The sequence below is a fragment of the Oncorhynchus clarkii genome, chromosome 23, assembly GCF_045791955.1.
Source record: "Oncorhynchus clarkii lewisi isolate Uvic-CL-2024 chromosome 23, UVic_Ocla_1.0, whole genome shotgun sequence".
Classification (NCBI taxonomy): domain Eukaryota; kingdom Metazoa; phylum Chordata; class Actinopteri; order Salmoniformes; family Salmonidae; genus Oncorhynchus; species Oncorhynchus clarkii.
Genome location: NC_092169.1, coordinates 13,633,118 through 13,656,063, shown reverse-complemented (window position 1 = coordinate 13,656,063; position 22,946 = coordinate 13,633,118). Strand labels below are relative to the sequence as shown.

General features: G+C 42.4%; 1 protein-coding gene across 2 annotated transcripts in view; it reads right to left on the bottom strand.

Annotated features, from left to right (window-relative positions):
* The window catches only part of LOC139381699 (SH3 and PX domain-containing protein 2A-like), a 79,361-nt gene that overhangs the window by 17,677 nt on the left and 38,738 nt on the right, over positions 1-22,946 (bottom strand). The window contains exon 7 of one of the 2 annotated variants that reach the window (XM_071125410.1): positions 13,305-13,433. In XM_071125410.1, the coding sequence (XP_070981511.1) occupies positions 13,305-13,433 (129 nt within the window). Of the gene's footprint in view, positions 1-13,304; positions 13,720-22,946 lie in introns of those variants that run through there. The other variant, XM_071125411.1, reaches the window with a different exon arrangement.

Below are 22,946 nucleotides of genomic sequence, written 5' to 3'. Positions count from 1 at the left end.
TAGAACAATTATAACATGTGGATATAATAATAATAACGCAAGGGTTATAAATATGTCATGTGTGGAGCATTTCATAAAGAAAACAGTATAGGCCTAATATAGAGTAGTTAACTTAATAAAAATGTATACAAAATAAAAAGGCAATTACCCCCCTCGCCCTTCCGTCGGCTCACTCTCGCTCCAGTTACTACTTAAATCAGATGCACGAGTAGACGTACATAATTACACATGTCTATATCCATGAATTCATCAGACTCTAGGTAAGTAAGTAGGCGTAGGTAAGATGGTTGTTATCAGCTTTGTACAAGCAACTGTCTCGTGAGCGCTGAGCCAAAGGCAGCAGTTGCTAGGATATTCACACACAGAGGGGCTGTATCGCATTAATGGAAATCAAGGCATAACTGCCGGTTTTGACTTGCATAAGTGACTTTTCACAGCAGGTTAGGATAAGTAACGTATCAGGTTAGGATAATTAGGTTAAGGTTAGGAAAAGGGTTAGGGGTTAGCTAAAATAGTCCCTGATGCGACTCGAACATCTAGCTACAACCTAGCTTGCCCTGCGAACAGTCTTGGTTTCCACTAATGCGATGGTGCCACAGAGCGGGGACAAGACAGACGAGCAGCTAACAGAGGAAGTTATTTATGATTTCTGCGCTTAAAAGTTAGAATGGGAAGGGAGTGATTTTATCGGGATGGGACAGGAAATTTACAGGGTTATATAAATGTTGCGGGATCGGGACAGCACAGGAAACAAATTGACAGGACAAGAGGGGACAGGAATGACTTTTCACTCCTGTGTCAATCTCTAGTATACACTACCCTCTATTGCGCCTTACTGCCAAGCAGTTGCCATACCAAGAGGTGATGCAACCAGTCAACATTCTCTCAATGGTGCAGCTGTAGAACCTTTTGAGGATCTGAGGACCCATGCCAAACCTTTTCAGCCTCGTGAGAGGAAATAGGCATTGTGGTGCATTCTTCACAACTGTGTTGGTGTGTGTGGACCATGAACATTTCTTAGTGATGTGGACACAGAGGAACTTGAAGCTCTCAAACTGCTCCACTACAGCCCATTAATGTGGATGGGGGAATATTTGACCCTCCATCTCTTGAAGTCCACAATCAGCTCCTTTGTCTTGCTGACGTTCAGGGAGACGTTGTTGTCCTGGCACCACACTGCCAGCACACTGCCAGGACCACACTGACTTCCTCCCTATAGACTGTCTCATCGTCTGTGATCAGGCTAACCACTGTGGTGTCATCAGCAAACTTAATGATGGTGTGTGAGTCAAGCGAGGCCACACAGACGTAGGTGAACAGGGAGTGCAGGAGGAGACTAAGCATGCCCCTGAGGGGCCGCCGGGTTGAGGGTCAGAGTGGTGGATGTGTTGTTGCCCTCACCACCTGTGGAAGGTCAGTCAGAAAGTCTAGGATCCAGTTGAAAACGGGAGGTGTTCAGTCCCAGGGTCCTGAGCTTAGTGAGCTTGGAGGCCAATGGTGTTGAATGCTGAGCTGTCTGTCCCCGCTGGTGCTGAACAGCGTTCCTCTTGTACAGGTGGAAGAGGGCAGTGTGAAATGTAATAGAGATTGTGTCACATGTGGATCTGTTGGGGCAGAATGTGAATTGGATTGGGTCCAGGGTGTCTGGAATGATTTTGTTGATGTGAGCCATGACCAGCTTTTGAAAGCATTTCATGGCTCCAGATGTGAGTGCTGTCATTTAGACAGGATAACTTGGCATTCTTGGGCACAGGGACTATAATGGTCTGCTTCAAACATGTAGGTATTACAGATTTGGTCAGGGACAGGTTGAAAATGTCAGTGAAGACACTTGCCAACTTGAGTACGCATCCTGGTAAACCATCTGGCCCTGCGGCCTTGTGAATGTTAACCTGTTTAAAGGTCTTGGTTCAGTGTTGCTTGCCTCGAAGCAAGCGTAGAAGGAATTTAGCTCATCTGGCAGGATCGCGTCACTGGGCAGCTTGCGGATGGGTTTCCCTTTGTAACCTGGGATAGTTTGCAAGCCCTGCCACATCAGACAAGCATCAGAGCCGGTGTAGTAGGATTCAATCCTGTATTGAGGTTTTGATTGTTTGATGGCTCGTCAGAGATTACTTTTAAGCATCCGGATTAGTGTCACGCTCCTTGAAAGCTGCAGCTCTAGCCTTTAGCTCAGTGCGAATGTTGCTTATAATCCATAGCTTCTGGTTGAGATATGTATGTATGGTCACTGTGGGGACGACATCATCGATGCACTTATTAATGAAGAAGGTGACTGATGTTCTAAACTTCTAAACGTCATCGGATAAATTCCAGAACATATTCCAATCTGTGCTAGCGAAACAGTCCTGCAGCTTCATCAGACCCCTTCCGTATTGAACGGAACGGGTACTTTCTGTTTAAGTATTTTCTTGTAAGCAGGAATGAGAAGGATAGAATTATGGTCAGATTTGTCAAATGGAGGGTGAGGGAGAGCTTTGTATGCATTTCGGTGTGTGGAGTTAAGGTGACCTAGAGTTTTTTCACCTCTCTTTCCACAGGTGACATACTGATAAAAAAATGAGCTAAGACGGATTTCAGTTTCCCTGCATTGAAAACACTGGCCACTAGAAGCACTGCCTCTGGAAGTGCATTTTCTTGTTTGCTTTTGGCCCTATACAGCCTTAGTGCCAACATCGGTTTGTGGTGGTAAATAGACAACTACAAAATATAGATCAAAACTCTCTTGGTAAATAGTATGGTCTGCAGCTTATCATGAGGTATTCTAACTCAGATGAGCAAAACCTTGAGACTTTCTTAACATTAAAGTTTGCACACTAGATGTTGTTAACAAAGAGACACACACCTCCCCCTTAACCTTAACCGAAACTGCCGTTTGGTCTTGACAATACATAACAAAACTGCTAAATGTATATTAACCATGTTCAGCCACGACTCTGAGAAACATAGAATATTAAAATTCTTCAGGTCCCGTTGATAGGATAGTCTCGAACAGTGCTCGTCCAGCTTGTTCTCTAGAGATTGTACGTTCGCCAAAATAATGGAGGGTGGGGGGAGTGTTTACTTACTCGCCGTCTTAGTCTCGTCAGGGAGCTCGCTCGTTTGCCTCTCTGGCGTCGCCGTTTCCGCTTTAGAATCCCGGGGATTAGGGCCTGGTCTGGAATGAGCAGTACATCCACAGCTGTTGACTCGTTGAAGTAGAAATCTTTATCCAAATCGAGGTTAGTGATCACTGTTCTGATGTCCAGAAGCTGTTTTCGGTCATAGGAAATCACACAAAACAGCAGAATTGGTCACGAACTCGTTAGACGGCAGCTATACAGCTCTGCAGCGCCATCCTAGCCTTAAAGCCAACAGCATCAAAGGGAGGACAGTGTGGTTTTGGATGTCCTTGTGATGATTTAAATCTCGATTTAGCCTCGTTACCCCTGAAATCGGTGGGACGTAACTGGTACAGTAGCTCAAATCTCCATTATCATTGTCTTGCTTGATATGATTGCATTATTGACTGCATTATTCAGTCAATTGGATTCTAGACAAAGGTCTGGGTGAAAGATACAGTATTGAGCATACACAGGACAGCTTCATCTGAAAAATAAAGAAAATATTGAAGTTTGAAGTGCATGGGAATAAATTAGTATTAGATTAACAGTGAGATGTACGTTCCAAGGCCTTGTGAGTAATTTCATGCTTCACTTGGCACATTTTAGTCAATTTCAGTCACTCAGTGGATGTGAAATAATACACAGACCAGTGTTTTCAGTGCCTGAATGGCTACAGACAGTAACCTAACACCTTGATCGTTGCACCAACCCCAAGGGCTAGTTTTTCAAAACTTTTTTGGGGGGGTTCAGAATGATCCGGATTCTGTAATCCTATTTCATGCTATCCAGGATCAGATAAATCTGGCTGTTTATAAGCCGTTTTTTCCCCAGAAAATAATCATATAGGATCATTCTGATCCAGATACCACAAAATCAAGATCACAGAATCCAGTTTTTCAGTGCTTTAAACAGGCCTACACCATGCCATCTACTGGACAGGTTGTGGTACTATTTCAACCTGGGGAAACAGAAATGAGTAACTACACTGAACAAAAATATAAACGCAACATGTAAAGGGTTGGTCACATGTTTCATGAGCTGAAGAAAATATCCCAGCAATTTTCCACGTGCACAAAAATAATATCTCTCTCAGATTTTGTGCACAACTTTGTTTACATCCTTGTTAGTGAGATTTTCTCCTTGACCAGAAAATCCATACACCTGACAGGTGTGGAATATAAAGAAGCTGATTAAACAGCATGATCATTACACAGGTGCACCTTGTGGGGGGGACAATAAAAGGCCACTTTAAAATGTGCAGTTTTGTCACACAATGTCACAAGTTTTGAGGGAGTGTGCAATTGGCATGATGACTGCAGGAATGTCCACCAGAGCTGTTGCCTGAGAACCATAAGCTGCCTCCAACGTTGTTTTAGTGAACTTGGCAGTACTTCCATCGGCCTCATAACTGCAGACCACGACAGCCCAGGACAACCACATCCGGCTTTTTAACTTGTGGGATCGTCTGAAGAGGGTTGGTGGGGGGGTTGCTGAGGAATATTTCTGTCTGTAATAAAGCCCTTTTTATGGGGGAATATTCCTTCTGATTGGCTGGGCCTTGCTCCCCGAGTGGGTGGGCTTGGCTGCGTGTTTGGGTGGGCCTATGCCCTCCCAAGCCCACCCATGGCTGCAACCCTGCCCAGTCATGTGAAATCCATAGATTAAGGCCTAATGAATTTCTTTCAATTGACCGATTTCCTTATATGAACTGTAACTCAGTAAAATCATTGACATTATTGTATATTGCATTTATATTTTTGTTCACTATACATGAATAAAGGTACCTTGAAAAAAATTGAGCCTGCATATCACTTATAATTATGTAGATTCCCTAAGACTTCCGGGGCCGACAGAGATAGCCGCCTCGCCTCGTGTTCCTAGGAAACTATGCAGTATTTTGTTTTTTATGTGTTATTTCTTACATTGTTACCCCAGGAAATTTTAGGTTTTATTACATACAGTTGGGAGGAACTATTGGATAAAAGAGCAACGTCAACTCACCAACATTACGACCAGGAATATGACTTTCCCGAAGATGATCCTCTGTTTGGTCCACAACCCAGGACAATAGATTGGATGCCAGCAGGCGACCTAAAACAACGGCGGGGGCAGACGGGGCAGACGGAGCGGTCTTCTGGTCAGGCTCCGTAGACGGGCACAAAAACTCAATTCTAAAATTAAATCCTATCCGATAGGGGTAATCCGATCAGATAACTTTTTGAAAAACCAGCCCCTTGGCTGCTGCCACATAGGCTTTTCAACACCATTTCTAGGTCGCCTAGCTCTGGAGAGGTCATGGCTGTTCTCTGCAGGAGAGTGAAATGACAAAACCCCTCGAAAATGGGCCTTCTGAATGGAGCAGCAGTCTCAGGCACTACATCGCAGTACTTGAGGTGTCACTACAGACACAGGTTTGATCCCGGCCTGGGGCACAGACCCATGAGGCGGCGCACAACTGGCCCAGCGATGTCCGAATTATGGGAGGGTTTGGCCGGACGGGATGTCCTTGTCCCATCGCGCTCTAGCAACTCCTGTGTCTGGCCGGGCGCGTGCATACTGACACGGTCACCAGTTGTACGGAGTTTCCTCCGACACATTGGTGTGGCTGGCTTCTGGGTTAAGCAAGTGGTTTGTCAAGAAGCAGTGCGGCTTGGCAGTGTTGTCTTTCGGAGGATGCATGGCTCTCGACCTTCGCCTCTCCCGAGTCCGTACTGGAGTTGCAGGGATGGGACAAGACTGTAACTAACAATTGGATATCACAAAAAATGTATTACAAATAAACCAAGGCAAACCTTCTCTGTGATGTGGCGCACCACAAATGCTCTATTTGTTGTGGAAAGCAGAATGAAGACTGGAGTGTTCACTGGAAATGCAATCACACATGCTTCAGCAGCAGTTTTAAATGTTACTTTAGATTGACATTGTGTGGGTCTACATACTAGAAGGCCTTGCTGTTTGGATCTGGCCCTGCGCCCCCGCATTGGCAAAGGCTCAAGGCCCTAACAAGCCATGTAATGTGTTACATTTTTACACCAAGGCTGTGGCTTCATACAAACCCGGTGCCAAGAAATTAAATGGAGAACGGAGAGCTAAAATAAATGTCTACAGTACTTTGGACTGGAGCCTTTCAACTGCTGAGGTGTGCAGTATCTCCCTGACAATGCAGAGTCTGGACTGTGTTAACGCGCTTATTAAATGGATTGCAACATTTTATTTGTGAGAATTCCCTCTCAAATGTAAAAAAAAATTCAAAAAAAAGTTAGCTAGCATTCTTTGGACACGAGAGTGCGGTTAACTTTTGACATTAACGTAACCCCCACCACTCCTCTGACTGTTGCCGTGTCACTAAGCCACATAGAACAAGTATTCCCATAATGCCGATGATGACAGAACTATAATATTAGCCTCAGTCTGCTACCCACCTGGCTAGCCAGCTATAGTAGTAGGAAAAATGTAATGGCTTTGCCTCTTCCTCTCTGTTGGCTGGCTAAAGTTATTGTCACTTCACTTCGTAAACAACAGGCGTAGACTAACAGTGAAATGCTTACTTACGGGCCCTTCCCAACAATGCAGAGAGAGAGAAAATAGATAAATAATAGAAAAGTAATAACATGTAATAATACAAGTAATAAATACACAATAAATAATAATAACTTGGCTATATACATGGGGTATCAGTACCAAGCTGATGTAGAGGGGTACGAGATAATTGAGGTCTTGCTAGCTAATATGGGAAAATGGGAATAAGGTATAGGAATGTGGTACCTTAATTTGAAAGCACATTTGAAAGTTAGACATATGAATATACATTATGGCCACTTTAATAAGGCAGCCACACAACCCACCGAATGTCGATCTGCTGTTCATCTACCATTCGTTCGCTGAGGTGTGTTTTAGGGACCACATTTTCATGCAATTCTACACGTAGAATTGGTTTGCAAATTATAGCTGGCAATCTGTTCAGAGGTGCTAAGTACAGTTCAGGGGTGCTAAGTACAGTTCAGAGGTGCTAAGTACAGTTCAGAGGTGCTAAGTACAGTTCAGAGGTGCTAAGCGGTTAAGAGCGGTTAAGAGCAGTTAAGAGCATTGGGCCAGGAACCAAAAGGTTGCTGGTTTGAAACCCTGAGCCGACTAGTAGAAAATTCTGCCAATATGCCCTTGAGCATGGCACTTAACCCTAATTGCTCCTGTAAGTCACTTTGAATAAGAGCAGTTGCTAAATGACTAAAATGTACATGCCTGCGTGTCTGTCCCTTAAGACGTTTGAGTAAATACACTCTGTTATTGATGGCTATGACTGCCTCTACTTTATTTTTCAACCTTGTTCTCATATGGTAGGGGCTTAGGCTGAGTTCACTGCACCTCAAAAGAGGCAACACAAGTATATTTCCTTGCCAATGCAGGTTTATAACACACAGGCGTGAATTACAGAGAACCTGAAAATTGTCTCTGGTCTTTCAGTAATGAATAAATGTTAATATATCAGTGCTACAACTGTTTTTGTTGCATTTTCTTGACCAAATTAAAGGTGTTTTGGCAACATACCATCACACAGAAACATACATTTAAAGATGAACCCCCTGAAAATGATTTGGTGACATGTATGAAAATGTGGAACTGAGTAGACATACAGCTGTTGAAAGGTGAGATATGCACATTTTCCGTCTCCCAGGATGTGTGTGTGTGTGTATATGCATGTGCATTTTTGTGTGTATTATGTATAATTTGATACATTGACCAGCAGGGCTGGGACTGGACCCAACGCGGAGGAAGTGGAGACATATTATACGACTACACCTACATCTGTGTCTTTATCTGTGTCTGTCTATCTACCATATGTCTGTCATCTCCATTAACATCCTCATCTGTGTCTGTGTCTGTGTCTTCTGCAGCTGTACGAATCTTTATCATCTGTGTCTCAAGTCTGCGTTACTAGCTGTGCTGAGGAAGTAATGGATCAAGTAAATATTATTTCCTTTCTATACTGTAGTTCTCAAGAACGAGCTTTTAAGAGAAATTGCAAGGATCCATTGATTCACTGACAGATAAACATAACAAACAACATTCACTTGAATTAGGAGCAATTTCATAATGTTTATGTTCAGGTCCATGCAGTGCTTTTCTCCTCATCTAATCACTGAGTTAACAATACAAAACAACATATGTGATTGCACTGCAAAGAAACCATGATACAACTCAGGACAGGACAAATAAATGTTGTAAACAGAGTTTACACTGGATGTACTAAATTAAAGGATGTGGTTGCCAACTATCTAATTAGGCTTTCGCCTGGATGAAATGTTGACGTCAGTCTCATTTACACAGCCAAAAACACTAACAAACACTTTTGAAAAAAACGTTTCTTTGTTTTGTTTACAGAGAAAATGAATCATAAAAAAAACGACGATAATTATGTAAGCCATGTGTGTTGTAATTTGGCTCTAGGGTGAAAAGGAAAGTGGTACTGCTACAGTAAAGATGGATATTCCTTGAAAGGAAAAAGTGGAGCAAGTGAACAGATGTTTGGCTCAGACTTCAAAGTGATAAAGCTTTACTCATATCCCCTCTGCCCCTGTCTCTTTCTAAGAGGGAGGGCAAAATAGAGGAACCTATCTGTTGAGGAGGGCCTGAGCCCTATTTGTCTCCCCTGCAGTACCTGATGTCTGGAAACACTATATCAGGTTCAACAATCCGCAGCCTCCATATTACTGTAATCAACAACACATTTATTGCTCAAGACAAAAATGCGAACAGGCCAGCAACTTTCGATTTTCTTACTGTGAATGTATACCATATGTACTCATCTATACTACAATATGAAATGTTTTAACACAGGATTGAGGTGCCTCAGGCTCTACTGTGCCGCATGTATTTTATTTATAGATATCCAAAGTCTCACATTGAATCAAATAGCCTGTCTTTAACTGCTACTAAAACACAAGTGTTACTTACTAAAACAAGTTTTTGTGTTTTGGGGTCAGTCTTTGAAATATTATCTCATGCTACAGATGTGATATGAAGATTACAACCTTTAGCGTGACAAGCATTTCTCTGGGCTTGAGATGATGTGGAATGCTGAGCCTCAGCACTACTGGAGATATCTGATCCCACTGGAAAGCACTGCAGGAGAAAACCCCATTCATTTCAAGTTTCTGTATTTATAAACACTGTATAGAGTACAAAATATATAAAGTTCAATTCATTCACTTCCAATTTTCATAAAATACGGGGACCAATTTCCAGCGATGGCTCTGTTAAGATTGGGAGGCGAAAAAGTACTAATGTTGACCTAAGGAACAGCCAATGCAGCCCCCTAGAAAGTGAAAGGATCCCCTCTAGAATGTGTGCTGACCTTTCTAAAGCTACGTACTTCTGCAGCCCTATGCTCTAGGCAGCACAGATGGCGTGTGTGGGGCGCCCATAAATGCTTTTTAACTTGAATTGTTATTCCTAAATGAGAGGCACCTCACGAATCTGTTGCTTCATGTCCATCGTCTAGCATAAGCTTGTTCCCAATGGTGTTAAACAGCTCCTTATTCACATCTCCTCTTCCTCATGAACACTGATCTACAGTATCTGAGAGGATTTAACCACAGAGAGAAATACATGTTGGAAACCCATCGAGTACCTCCTCAACGTATCCATGGTCCATCAAGAATGAAGGGAGACAAGAAAAGAGAGACAAGGAAAATAATTGGGACAGAGCCTTAAGATTTAAGCCTAAAATACCGTACAAAGTGTTCCCAGAATTCACCACTGACTGACGCAGGCTATTGGTTTATAGACGAACGCACATGCAGGGTGGTACAGGGGAGCTATGGGGAGCCTGAGGGGCAGACAGACCCAAGCTGCTTCCCTCTCCGACACAGACATTCCTGGAGTTAATTTGTCAAATTACAATTTAAAAAGCTGATCTAGGATTTGAGCAGTGTAAACGTACACTGGTCAGAAGAGATTTAGAGGGATATTATTTGGGTTGGACTGGGCAAGGCTAGCCTAACATTGCCCTTGAGGTGTAGAGTAGGTAGCATACCTCTAGAGGGAAATGTGATGGCAAATGTTTTACTTTTCCTATGCATTTCGATAACAAGAAAAGTTCAACTGTAGACAAATAAAAAGATTGTTCTTAATTGACCCACCTGGTTAAGTAAAGGTTAAAAAGTGGTGTGCTATCTTAGCTTAGCCCTGGTTATCATCTCTTTAACACACTGTAAGTTGAGGAGGCATCCTGGAGGATCCATTAAGCCATTATAATGAACCAACCTCTCTGAACCGCTAACTTTGGCAGGAAAGGGCTTTTTCCATATTCCCCCTGACTCTCTCCCTGCCCCACACTCCTCTCCTCTCCAAAGTCAGTGTCTCTCTCTGGCAAGCTCTGACCTAACTCAGTAGTGAAAATATGCAGAGGGATTGCAATCAGGCATCAGGGATAAAACATTTATGGAACACTGCCTTTGAGTATCCTAAAAAGTGGCAGCTGATTTTTATGCAACTCTGTGAAAATGACATAACCAAAAATATAGATCTTGCCCAATTTCTCTGCCTTTGATGAGTCCTGGCAGAGCAGCATTCCTGGTCTTTTACAATAATTGTATAATATAAATATCAAAATAAAAATACACGTTGTCATTCTGAGTTATGTTTATTTACAAGGTACAGTACCTGATCTAATAACCAGGAACAACCTCTCACCAAAACATGAATTATCATCAGCTATGACACTGACTGAAGGCCAATATGCAAAAGCAGTATCAACAAACCAGTGCAAATGAAAATAATGGTTTGGCCTGGAAAGGGACATGGAAAGCTGAGAAAGCTGAACGTGCCTAAATGAACTGACTTAGATTCAAAGCCCCTGTCAGAAGTATTTTATCTAATCCAAGGTAAGGAAATGTGCTGTTCCTTTAGTGCAATGGGCAATCTTTTGCATTAAAATTGCATTATCCTTGGGTATGGTAACAGTGAAATCAGTTAGATATTTACATTGTACAAGAAAAGTACATAGAGTTACTTACCAAAATGCTTTCTACGTTCAAATTAGAGAACCATCATGGTAAGTAGAGCACAAAATAATAGCTCTTACACCATGCAGACACTACACAGACATAAGGACAAATTCCATTCTAAGCCATCTTCATCATTGGACAAATGAGAGCTCTGTAAGAGAAGCATAGTACCATATCAACACCATATTCACACCATTTAAAGAATTCCCCAAGACTCTATAAATACCTGAGCACCTTTTGTCATTTCACAGCAAAGTACTGGAGACATTTAAGCAGCTCTGGGTTCATAAAAAGTACATATCTAACTTCTTCAGCACTGAAAGTCTGGGATTCAGAAATCAACCTCAGATGCCATAAAATACATGAACTTATTCTGGGAGAGATGGATGCTGAACTAAATGGACTGAAGTATTTTACGCGCACCTGTAATTCTTAGAATTGGCATGAGGCTTAGGACTGATGTCACCCACATTGCAGCTTAGCCTTCTTCCATTCTGTCCAGGAGGTGTCATGGCTTCAGCTAATGCTAACCATGCTGTTGAACACAACAGGCTTCAGCTAATGCTAACCGTTCTGTTGAACACACCAGGCTTCAGCTAATGCTAACCATTCTGATGAACACCACAGGCTTCAGCTAATGCTAACCATTCTGATAAACACTACAGGCTTCAGCTAATGCTAACTGTTATGTTGAACACTACAGGCTTCAGACAGTGCTCTGATGGGTTTTGATTTAGCTACCTCTGCAATACTTGGGAGTCCCCTGCCTACAGTGCTTGAGTTGTTGATGCCAAATGCCATCTATACAGTACTGGTTGTACACCTATGAATCAGACAGTGATTCAGTTAGACTTGCAGGTGGGTGAACTCTCTGACCAGTGACATATTTACTCTGTAGTCATCTAAATGTACTGCAGCCTTCAATAGCCCAGTCACCAGTATCATCCATCAAGCTCTATGCTTATTATGGAGGAAAGGACTCAAGTCAAGGCCTCGGGCAGAAGGACTTCAAGGTGTTTGGAAATCTGCCTCAAAGTGACTCCCTAGTGGGCTCAAATCCAACTGGACCAAGAAGGAAAAATAAACGGAAGAACTCAACGGGTGGGTACAGACACTTCAAAGCAGTCTGAGTCAATTGACTCTCTTCCTTTAGGCCTCTATGGCATGGGGTTTTACTCACACCCAATGTGAAACCTAAGTCAAATTGCTTTTCTGATCACTGTTTCCCTCCCCTTTGAAGAACACATGAGTCACATTACTGCTTCACTGTCTGGGAACACCATTTAAGCCAGGACGTCAACCTCTGTTACTGAGCCTGTCTCTTGCTCTAGAGGCTTTGGAGATGGAGATGACAAAACGTCTTATTTCATTCTACTTAAGGGAAAGGAAAACCAGACAGGTTTCCTTATGCTGCGTCGGCTAAAACTGTGGTTCAGTTAATGGTGAGGTGTGTTTGTATGTTATAGCGCAAGAGTTAGTGAGTCTTAACTGGGTCAAAGTGTATAGGCAAAAGTAAACACGGGCATATCAAGTAAGACCATCAACAGGACTTTATAAAGAGTAGACCATTTCATTGACTCTACTGGAGGGCATCATATGCATAACAGTCAACAGACTAAGCTCTGCGTAACATTTATCACCTTTCACTGTGAAAAAGCCACATTGAATCAATCTCAACAAGGGCCAGATGAAGATTATTTTCAGTTCCTTTTGAGGATCAGCTCCTAGCACTCCATTTTCAGAGGTTAAACAGCTGACTCAGGACGCCGTGCAGCTGGCATATGTAAATCGAGCATGTCTCTCTGTCTTTCCATTAAAGTGAGCTGGATAATTAATATAGGAGTCTGGGAGACATTCCTCCTACAGAAGGCAACATTCTGGCCCCGGCCTAAACCAACAAGGGTAAAAAAAAAAAACAGGCCTCTCTGCAGGCCAAAGTGAGCCTCCAGGGCTAAAGCACAGTTTGAAGGCTGTGGACATAAAGGGAGAGGAGAGGGGGGGGGGGGGGAAGAAGGGAGGAAGAAGGGGAACTATTGGGGATGAAGAAAAGACCGTGACCCCAGACTGAGAGGTGAACATGGGAATTCTCATGTGGATGCTGGCTGGAAAGTATGCATGAATAGGTGTGCATCACTGTGTGTGTGCGTGCGTGTGTGCCTGCATGCATGCGTGTATGTGTAGGTTGGTCACTCACCACCCTCGCTCTTATCGATGACGTCTACCAGTTTGCCGGCCTGCAGGCTGATTTCCGCCGGCTCCTGCTTCTCATAGTTGGCCACCACCATGTACTGCTCCAGTAGCATAGGATCGGCACCATCCAAACCTGGGGTTGATGGGAAAAAACACGCTGTCAGCCAGCTCCCGGTCATGGGTCCGCGAGAGCGACCGCCGGGCACCCTCTGCGCCATAGGCCAATTTGTCAGTAGACCTCAGCCAATGGGAACACACGCTGGGCTCTGTGCATTTTCCCAAGAGTCTGGCCATATAGCTGGAGAGTCAAAAAGGAATGCCTATTAAACTGAAAGTCTCCCAAAATACATCAAGCAGTTTGCTGAAGAGAATCCATTCTAAGCTGTCAGGGGGCCTCATCCATAGTCTAAACTTGAGATAGAAAAATAGGAATGGATGGAGAGAAAAAGAGGAAAGCAATAGAGAGAAAGGGAAAGAAAGAGCAGGAGCAGCGGCCGGTTGTCGATAGAACAGTGCAGCGGGAGAAAGGAACGGTTTCCCCTGGAAAATAAACAGTCTGTTAAAAAGCCTCCTTCTCCTTGTTGGGGCTGGAGCTGGAGGAAGAGTAGGGGGGGTTGTGTACGCCAATCATAAGAGTCGACACTGAAGGCCTTAAATAGAACCAGATGAGTGGGCTGGAGTTGAGCTCAGGAGGCCGGGCCTCGGCTGCTGTGAAACACTAGAGCACAGGACTTTCATTTAGTATTGCCAATGGAAAGCTTCTTTCCTGGCCTCGCTGGGTTAACCATATTAGCACCAGCAATGACTTAGTTTTGACAATGTTATTCAGGAGGACCATTCCACTGGGCACAGACGTCAGTTCAACATCGAGTCTTGACTTACATTTTGTTTAGTCACGTGAATTCAACGTGAAATAAAAAATAATAATAATGTAATTGGATTAGGTTAAAAGTTAGAGTTATGAAGTTCACTTACGTTAATGGCTTTTTTTTATGTGGAAACAACGTTGATTTAACCCGTTTTTGTCCAGTGGGGTACATTGATCAAACATCCAAGAATGTGTCAGTATTATAGATGAGGTGGCTCTTATTAAGCTGTGATCACAAACATTGCTTTATTTTTTTTTCATATATCTACTGTATCTGTCTTTTATACAAACTGTGCAGTCCATGTTGCATTACATGGTAGTGATGTTTATGATATGAATTTCAGAACATAAACCAGTTAGCAAAGAGTGAAGCACACTTAAATATACATGGACTGGTATTGTACAAAAAGCCAAGCCATAACCTCAACATCAAAAGGAAAAAACACAAAGGTCATTGGGGATGTTTCTCATTTTCAAAACAAAGCACCTGTTGCATGAATTTAAAACAGTAAATAAACTACATCTTCAAAACAAATTCAACCACCTACCACTACACACTAAACCTTAAAAAGTCACTCCAAAACATCTACAGCTGCAGCCTAGAATGAACTGAGACAACCCAGTTTAGCAGCAGAACTAACACATGTCAGCTGTAACCTAGAATCAGACACTGCTGAGATGGATTTCACACATTACTGATAGCTCAGACTGGCCACAGAGTTTCGTAAAACGGAGAGGAGAGAAATGATTCACAGATCACATAAGAACACAGTATATACATACTATGTATCCAGAGTCAAAACCAGGATATCCTTTGGTCTAAATTCCAAGCTGCTTCAAGGCTTGCCTGAGTAATAATTTATAGTATAACTGCCAACAGAGAGTTCAAGTATATGGATACTAAGATGGAGGATACAGCACAAATGCTCTGTAGTACTCATTGTCAATGTACTGTTTCTCTGTTAGCTGAGATAAATTACAGTATTTAGTGAAAAATAAATGAGTTAGCTGAGTTCCTGTATCACATAATCAAGAGAAATGTCTACAAAACAAATGTTATAAACTAGATGAAGCCAACCATGTCCAAATGAAAACATTATTCAACCTGTGGTAAACTCAGTGTCTGGAACATTGTACAGAGAGCTCTATCTCACACGATGGAAAATAGCATGATTCCAGTCCAATAAATGCTATTAGATAAGAAGAGATTGAGTAAAAAGAGAGGACCTGATGACAACTGTCAGACTAAAGATGAACATTTACGTAAATTAGGATTATGTTCCCACTATATGCTGAGGGGCAGGTATCACAAATGTCAAAGTACTAATAACTCATCCGGATGAGCTCAGCTTCAATAGCATCCAAAATACTAAATCTGCCAACTAGTAAAGTTGAACCAGTGTGGTTCCTTCTGTGGTTTATGCTGCTTTCTCATTATTTGCACAGGGTTCTTTGCTCACCGCGAGGTTGTGTGCAGAAGCATTGGAAAGTTAATATTAGTTGAACTTTGAGTGCAGGAGTGCAACCCCTTGCAGTGTGATCCACTTACGGGTGGAAAACAATGACTTGTGCTACACATAAAGTAATGTGAAGCCTGCTTTAGAAATGCAAGGCTTTGGTTTTCCTTTCAGCATAGCTGCCATAGATGAATGCTCAAGATTATACATTCAATGATGCTGAGGCCAAAACTCATCCAATGCATTTTTATAACCTGTTGGGAATGGTCAGAACGATGGTGGACCACAGAGACAGATGAATCCCATCGCTTAGCACTAGAAATGACAAGGAGATCATTTTGACCCAATATGAATGTAAAATTGCCCCCCTCAGTCCTTACTTTTCTTAAATAAGTCTATTTAACACACATACAGTATGTTGTTAGAATTGATATGACAAACATAATATGTTACAAGCAGTTCTAAGAGGACAAGAGACGATCCTGGCGTTTCCAAAACACTTACCATTGCCAAATAACTATCAAAATTGATATTTAAAAATATCACTTTTCAACTGTTACATGTGCCCCATGCTTGAGCACGCGGCAACAGCTAGCCTACAGCAACAAACAAATAAAAATGATATTGTGTTATTTAAAAATATATATTTTTGTATTCTAATGTTACCCAAGACCTTCATAAACACAATCAAAGTATTATTTTTCCGAGAGCAAAAATAAAATGTATTTATTAGACTGTTAGAATGTTGAGTGAAAATGAATCTGGTATATTGTGGTTATAGAGTTACCTGTCTAACAGAACGCAGAGGATGTTCTTTAATGGAAGCCTCTCCAACATAATCCAGGCAGAATCAGGAATTCCCCAGGGCAGCTGTCTAGGCCCATTACTTTTTTCAATCTTTACAAATGAGATGCCACTGGCTTTGAGTGAAGCCAGAGTGTCTTTGTATGCGGATGACTCAACATTATACACGTCAGCTACTACAGCGACTGAAATGACTGCAACACTTAACAAAGAGCTGCAGTTAGTTTCAGAGTGGGTGGCAAGGAATAAGTTAGCCCTAAATATTTCTAAAACTAAAAGCATTGTATTTGGGAATAAAACATTCACTAAACCCTAAACCTCAACTAAATATTGTAATAACTAATGTGGAAATTGAGCAAGTTGAGGTGACTAAACTGCTTGGAGTAACCCTGGATTGTAAACTGTCATGGTCAAAACATACTGATACAACAGCAGCTAAGATGGCGAGAAGTATGCCCATAATAAAGCGCTGCTTTATCTACTTAACAGCCCTATCAACAAGGCAGGTCCTACAGGTCCTAGTTTTGTCGCACCTGAACTACTGTTCAGTCGTGTGGTCAGATGCCACAAAAAGGGACTTACTGTAGGAAAGACAACAGAACCGGACAGGACAGCACTGCTGGCCATTGGATGAACACGGAGAGCTAACATTAATGACATGCATGTCAATCTCTCATGGCTCAAAGTGGAAGAGAGATTGACTTCATCATTACTTATTTTTCTGAGGTGTTGACAAGCTGAATGTACCGAGCAGTAAATTAAAATACACACATGGAAACCCCACGAGACATACAACCAGAGTTCTCTTCACAGTCCCCAAGTCCAGAACAGACCATGGGAGGCACACAGTACTACATAGAGCCATGACTACATGGAACTCTATTCCACATCAGGTAACTGATGCAAGCAGTAGAATCAGATTTAAAAAGCAGGTAAAAATACACCTTATGGAACAGAGGGGACTGTGACGCAACACAAACATAGGAATGGACACATTCATACACACACATGATAACATACACACTATACACACACGTACACATGGATTTGCGTTGTAGATATATGGTAGTGAAGTATGGGCCTGAGGGCAAACACTTAGTGTGTTTTGAATTCTGAAATGAATGTATTGTAATGTTTTTTTAAATTATATAACTAACTTAATGTTGCCTAATGTTGCCTTAGCGGCAGCTAATGGGGATCCATAATAAATACAAACTGATGAATTATATTTAAAAAAAACAGATCAAATACACCTTATGGAACAGCAAGAACTGTGAAGAAACAAACATAGGCACAGACAACAAATGCACACACACACACACACACACACACGATAACATACAGTTGAAGTCGGAAGTTTACATACACCTTGGCCCAATTACATTTAAACTCAGTTTTTCACAATTCCTGACATTTAATCCAAGTAAAAATTCCCTGTCTTAGGTCAATTAGGATCACCACCTTACTTTAAGTGTATGTAAACTTCCGACGTCAACTGTACATATCTGTATTCCCAGTTATGTGAAATCCATAGATTAGGGACTAATGAATTTATTTAAATTGACTGATTTCCTTATATGAACTTTAACTCAGTAAAATTGTTGAAATTGCCGAATGTTGATTTTATATTTTCGTTCATTGTAGTTTAAAACTTTCCATTTTCACATACTGAAAAGGTGTCATGCATATTGCATTTTTTCTGCTACTGGTTGATTTTGGAAGCACATTCCCATATCTAATCGAAAGCTGCTATCAATGACGAAATGAGTATGACGTCCAGGCATTTTTAAGTATACTCAATTGTCGAAATGTTACATACTATAAAAAAAAATGCATACTCAAACGTCCTACTATTTAGGATGCAAATATGGGTATTCAGACACGGCCAGTGTAACTCTTCACAAAGACAAGAATAGGTTCATATGATAATGTACAGTACATTGAGTGAAATATACTTAATATCATAAAGGTACATTTGAAGTCGGAAGTTTACATACACTTAGGTTGGAGCCATTACAACTCGTTTTTCAACCAATCCACAAATTTCTTGTTAACAAACTATAGTTTTGGCAAGTCGGTTAGGACATCTACTTTGTGCATGACACAAGTCATTTTTACAACAATTGTTTACAGACAGATTATTTCACTTATAATTCACTGTATCACAATTCCAGTGGGTCAGAAGTTTACATACACTAAGTTGACTGTGCCTTTAAACAACAGAAAATGATGCCATGGCTTTAGAAGCTTCTGATAGGCTAATTGACATCATTTGAGTCAAATGGAGGTGTACCTGTGGATGTATTTCAAGGCCTACCTTCAAACTCAGTGCCTCTTTGCTTGACATCATGGGAAAATCAAAATAAATCAGCCAAGATCTCAGAAAGAAAATTGCAGACCTCCACAAGTCTGGTTCATCCTTGGGAGCAATTTCCAAATGTCTGAAGGCACCACGTTCATCTGTACAAACAAAAGTATGCAAGTATTAACACCATGCAGCAGCCGTCATGCCGCTCAGGAAGGAGACGCGTTCTGCCTCCTAGAGATGAACGTACTTTGGTGTGAAAAGTGCAAATCAATCCCAGAACAACAGCTTAGGACCTTGTGAAGATGCTGGAGGAAACAGGTACAAAGGTATTATATACTTAGTAAAACGAGTCCTATACCGACATAACCTGAAAGGCTACTCAGCAAGGAAGACGACACTGCTCTAAAACCACCATAAAAGCCAGACTACGGTTTGCATCTGCACATGGGGACAACGAATGTACTTTTTGGAGAAATATCCTCTGGTCTGATGAAACAAAAATAGAACTGTTTGGCTATAATGACCATCATTATTTTGGAGGAAAAAGGGGGAGGCTTGCAAGCCGAAGAACACCACCCCAACCGTGAAGCACAGGGGTGGCAGCATCATGTTGTGGGGGTGCTTTGCTGCAGGAGGGACTGGTGCACTTCACAAAATAGATGGCATCATGATGTAGGAAAATGATGTGGATATATTGAAGCAACATCTCAATATATCAGTCAGGAAGTTAAAGCTTGGTCGCAAATGGTTCTTCCAAATGGACAATGACCCCAAGCATACTTCCAACGTTGTGGCAAAATGGCTTAAGGACAACAAAGTCAAGGTATTGGAGTGGCCATCACAAAGCCCTGACCTCAATCTTATCGAAAATGTGTGGGCGGAACTGAAAAAGTGTGCGCAAACAAGGAGGCCTACAAACCTGACTCAGTTACACCAGCTGTGTCAGGAGGAATGGGCCAAAATTCACCCAACTTATTGTGGAAAGCTGGTGGAAGGCTACCAAATAAGTTTGACCCAAGTTAAACAGTTTAAAGGCAATGCTACCAAATACTAATTTAGTGTATGTAAACTTCTGACCCACTAGGAATGTGATGAAATAAATAAAAGCTGGATACTTGGATTAAATGTCAGGAATTGTGAAAAACTGAGTTTAAATGTATTTGGCTAAGGTGTATGTAAACTTCCCACTTCACCTGTATGTTATTGTGTGTGTGTGTATATTGTCTCTCCTAGCTCTGTAGCTTTAGTACACACATGTGACTTACAGTGGGTGTGTATTCTCCAACTCCATCATCTGAAGTAATTCAAATTAGATGCAGTAGCTAAAATGTATTTGATAGATTGAAGGAGTATGTTTTAGTGTGCTGGAAGTAGTAGCCACACTAGGGTCAACAAACTGAGATAAATGTTGCTTTTACACAATATATACAAAAGTATGTGGACACTCCTTCAAATTAGTGGATTCGGCTATTTCTTTTTTATATTTTACCCCTTTTTCTCCCCAATTTTGTGGTATCCAATTGTTATTAGCTACTATCTTGTCTCATCGCTACAACTCCCGTACGGGCTCGGGAGAGACGAAGGTTGAAAGTCATGCGTCCTCCGATACACAACCCAACCAAGCCGCACTGCTTCTTAACACAGCGAGCGTCCAACCCGGAAGCCAGCCGCACAAATGTGTCGGAGGAAACACTGTGCACCTGGCAACCTTGGTTAGCGTGCACTGCCCGCCAGGTGACCGATGAGACAAGGATATCCCTACCGGCCAACCCCTCCCTAACCCGGACGACGCTAGGCCAATTGTGCGTCGCCCCACGGACCACCCGGTCGCGGCCGGTTACGACAGAGCCTGGGCACGAACCCGGAGTCTCTGGTGGCACAGCTGGCGCTGCAATACAGCGCCCTTAACCACTGCGCCACCCGAGAAGCTGGATTCGGCTATTTCAACCAAACCCGTTGCTGACAAGTGTATAAAATCGAGCACGTCGCCATGCAATCTCCGTAGACAAACATTGGTAGTAGAATGGCCTTAGTGCAGAGCTCAGTGACTTTCAACGTGGCACCATCTTAGGATGCCACCTTTCCAACATGTCAGTTCATCAAATTTCTGTCCTGCTAGAGCTGCTCCAATCAAAATTCAGTGATGTTATTGTGAAGTGGAAACTTCTAGGAGCAACAACGGTTCAGCCGCGACGTGTTAGGCCACACAAGCTCACAGAACGGGACCACGAGTGCTGATAAAAATAATCTTTCCTTGGTTGCAACACTCACGACTGAGTTCCAAACTGTCTCTGGAAGCAACGTCAGCACAAGAACTGTTCATCGGAAGGTTAAAAAAAATGGGTTTGCATGCCCGAGCAGCTGCACACAAGCCAAAATTCACCATACGCAATGTCAAGTGCCAAGTTGTCTGGAGTGATGAATCATGCTTCACCATCTGGCAGTCCGACGGACTAATCTGGGTTAGGCCAGTGCCAGGAGAACGCTACCTGCCCAAATTCATAGTTCCAACTTTAAATGCAACAGCATACAATGACATTCTAGACAATTTGGTGCCTCCAACTTTGTGGCAACAGTTTGGGGAAGATCCTTTCCTGTTTCAGCATGACAATGTGCAGAAAGCAAGGTCCATACAAAAATGGTTTGTCAAGGTCGGTGTGGAAGAACTTTACTGGCCTGCACAGATACCTGACCTCAACCCCATCGAACACATTTGGGTTGAATTGGAACGCAGACTGTGAGCCAGGCCTAATCACCCAAATTAGTGCCCAACCTCACTAATGGTCTTGTGGCTAAATAGAAACAAGTCCTCGCAGCAATGCTCCAACATCTGGTGGAAAGCCTTCCCAGAAGAGTGGAGGCTATTGTAGCAGCAAAGGGTGGACCAACTTCATATTAATGCCCATGATTTTGGAATAAGATGTTTGATGAGCAGGTGTCCACATGCTTTTGGTCATGTAGTGTATGATTGATATTAGTTTCCCCACCCTTCCTTGAATCTCAGAATCTCAACAACTTTAGTGTCTAGACTCTAGACTACTGTGTTTACATGTGGTACAGTATGTGTTTGTGTGTGTGCGCCTGCCTGCTAAGGTGCCTGCGTGCCTTCCTGCTTGCATACCTCAATTAAATAGCCCTATTAGCCACTTTCTGTTTACATCTCTCCTCACACAGATTTACACTGAGTGTACAAAACATTAGGAACACCTTCCTAATATTGAGTTGCACCCCCTTTTGCCCTCAGAACAGCCTCAATTTGGGCTCCTGAGTGGCGCAGCGGTCTAAGGCACTGCATCTCAGTGCTACAGGTGTCACTACAGACACCCTGGTTTGAATTCAGGCTGTTCCACAATGGTCCCGGATTGAGAGTCCCATAGAGCAGCACACAATTGGCCCAGTGTCGTCCAGTTTTGGCCGGTGTAGGCCGTCATTGTAAATAAGAATTTGTTCTTTACTGACTTGACTAGTTAAATAACGGTTAAATAAATGTAAAAAATGGTCAGGGCATGGACTCTACAAGGTTTCAAAAGCCTTCCACAGGGATGCTGGCCCATGTTAACTCCAATGTTTCCCGCAGTTGCCAAGTTGGCTAGATGTTCTTTGGGTGGTGGACCATTCTTGATACACAAAGGACACTGTTGAGCGTGAAAAACCCAGCAGCGTTGCAGTTCTTGACACACTCAAACCGGTGCACCTGGCACCTACTAACATACCTCGTTCAAAAACATTTGCGTATTTTGTTTTGCCCATTCATCCTCTGAATGGCACACATACACAATCCATGTCTCAATTGTCTCAAGGCTAAAAAAAATCCTTCTTTAACCTGTCGTCTCCAACCCTGTTCCTGGGGAGCTCTAACTAACCGGTTCTAACTAACCTGATTCAGTTTATCAACCAGCTAATTATTAGAATCAGGAGTGCTAGATTAGGGTAGGAGAGGAAAACCTACAGGACAGTAGCTCTCCAGGGACAGGTTTGGAGATCCCTGCTCTACACTGACTGAATTGACATAAATAAAGTATCACATCTTTTACCTGGTCAGTCTATGTCATGGAAATAGCAGATGTTCATAATATTTTGTACATTATGTTTACATGATTACATTATGCATGATCAGTATTTATTATGCAACATTTCCTCACCTGGGATTTGAACTCACAACAACATCGTGGTTCATGCAACGGCAATCTTCCTGCTATGCCACCATGT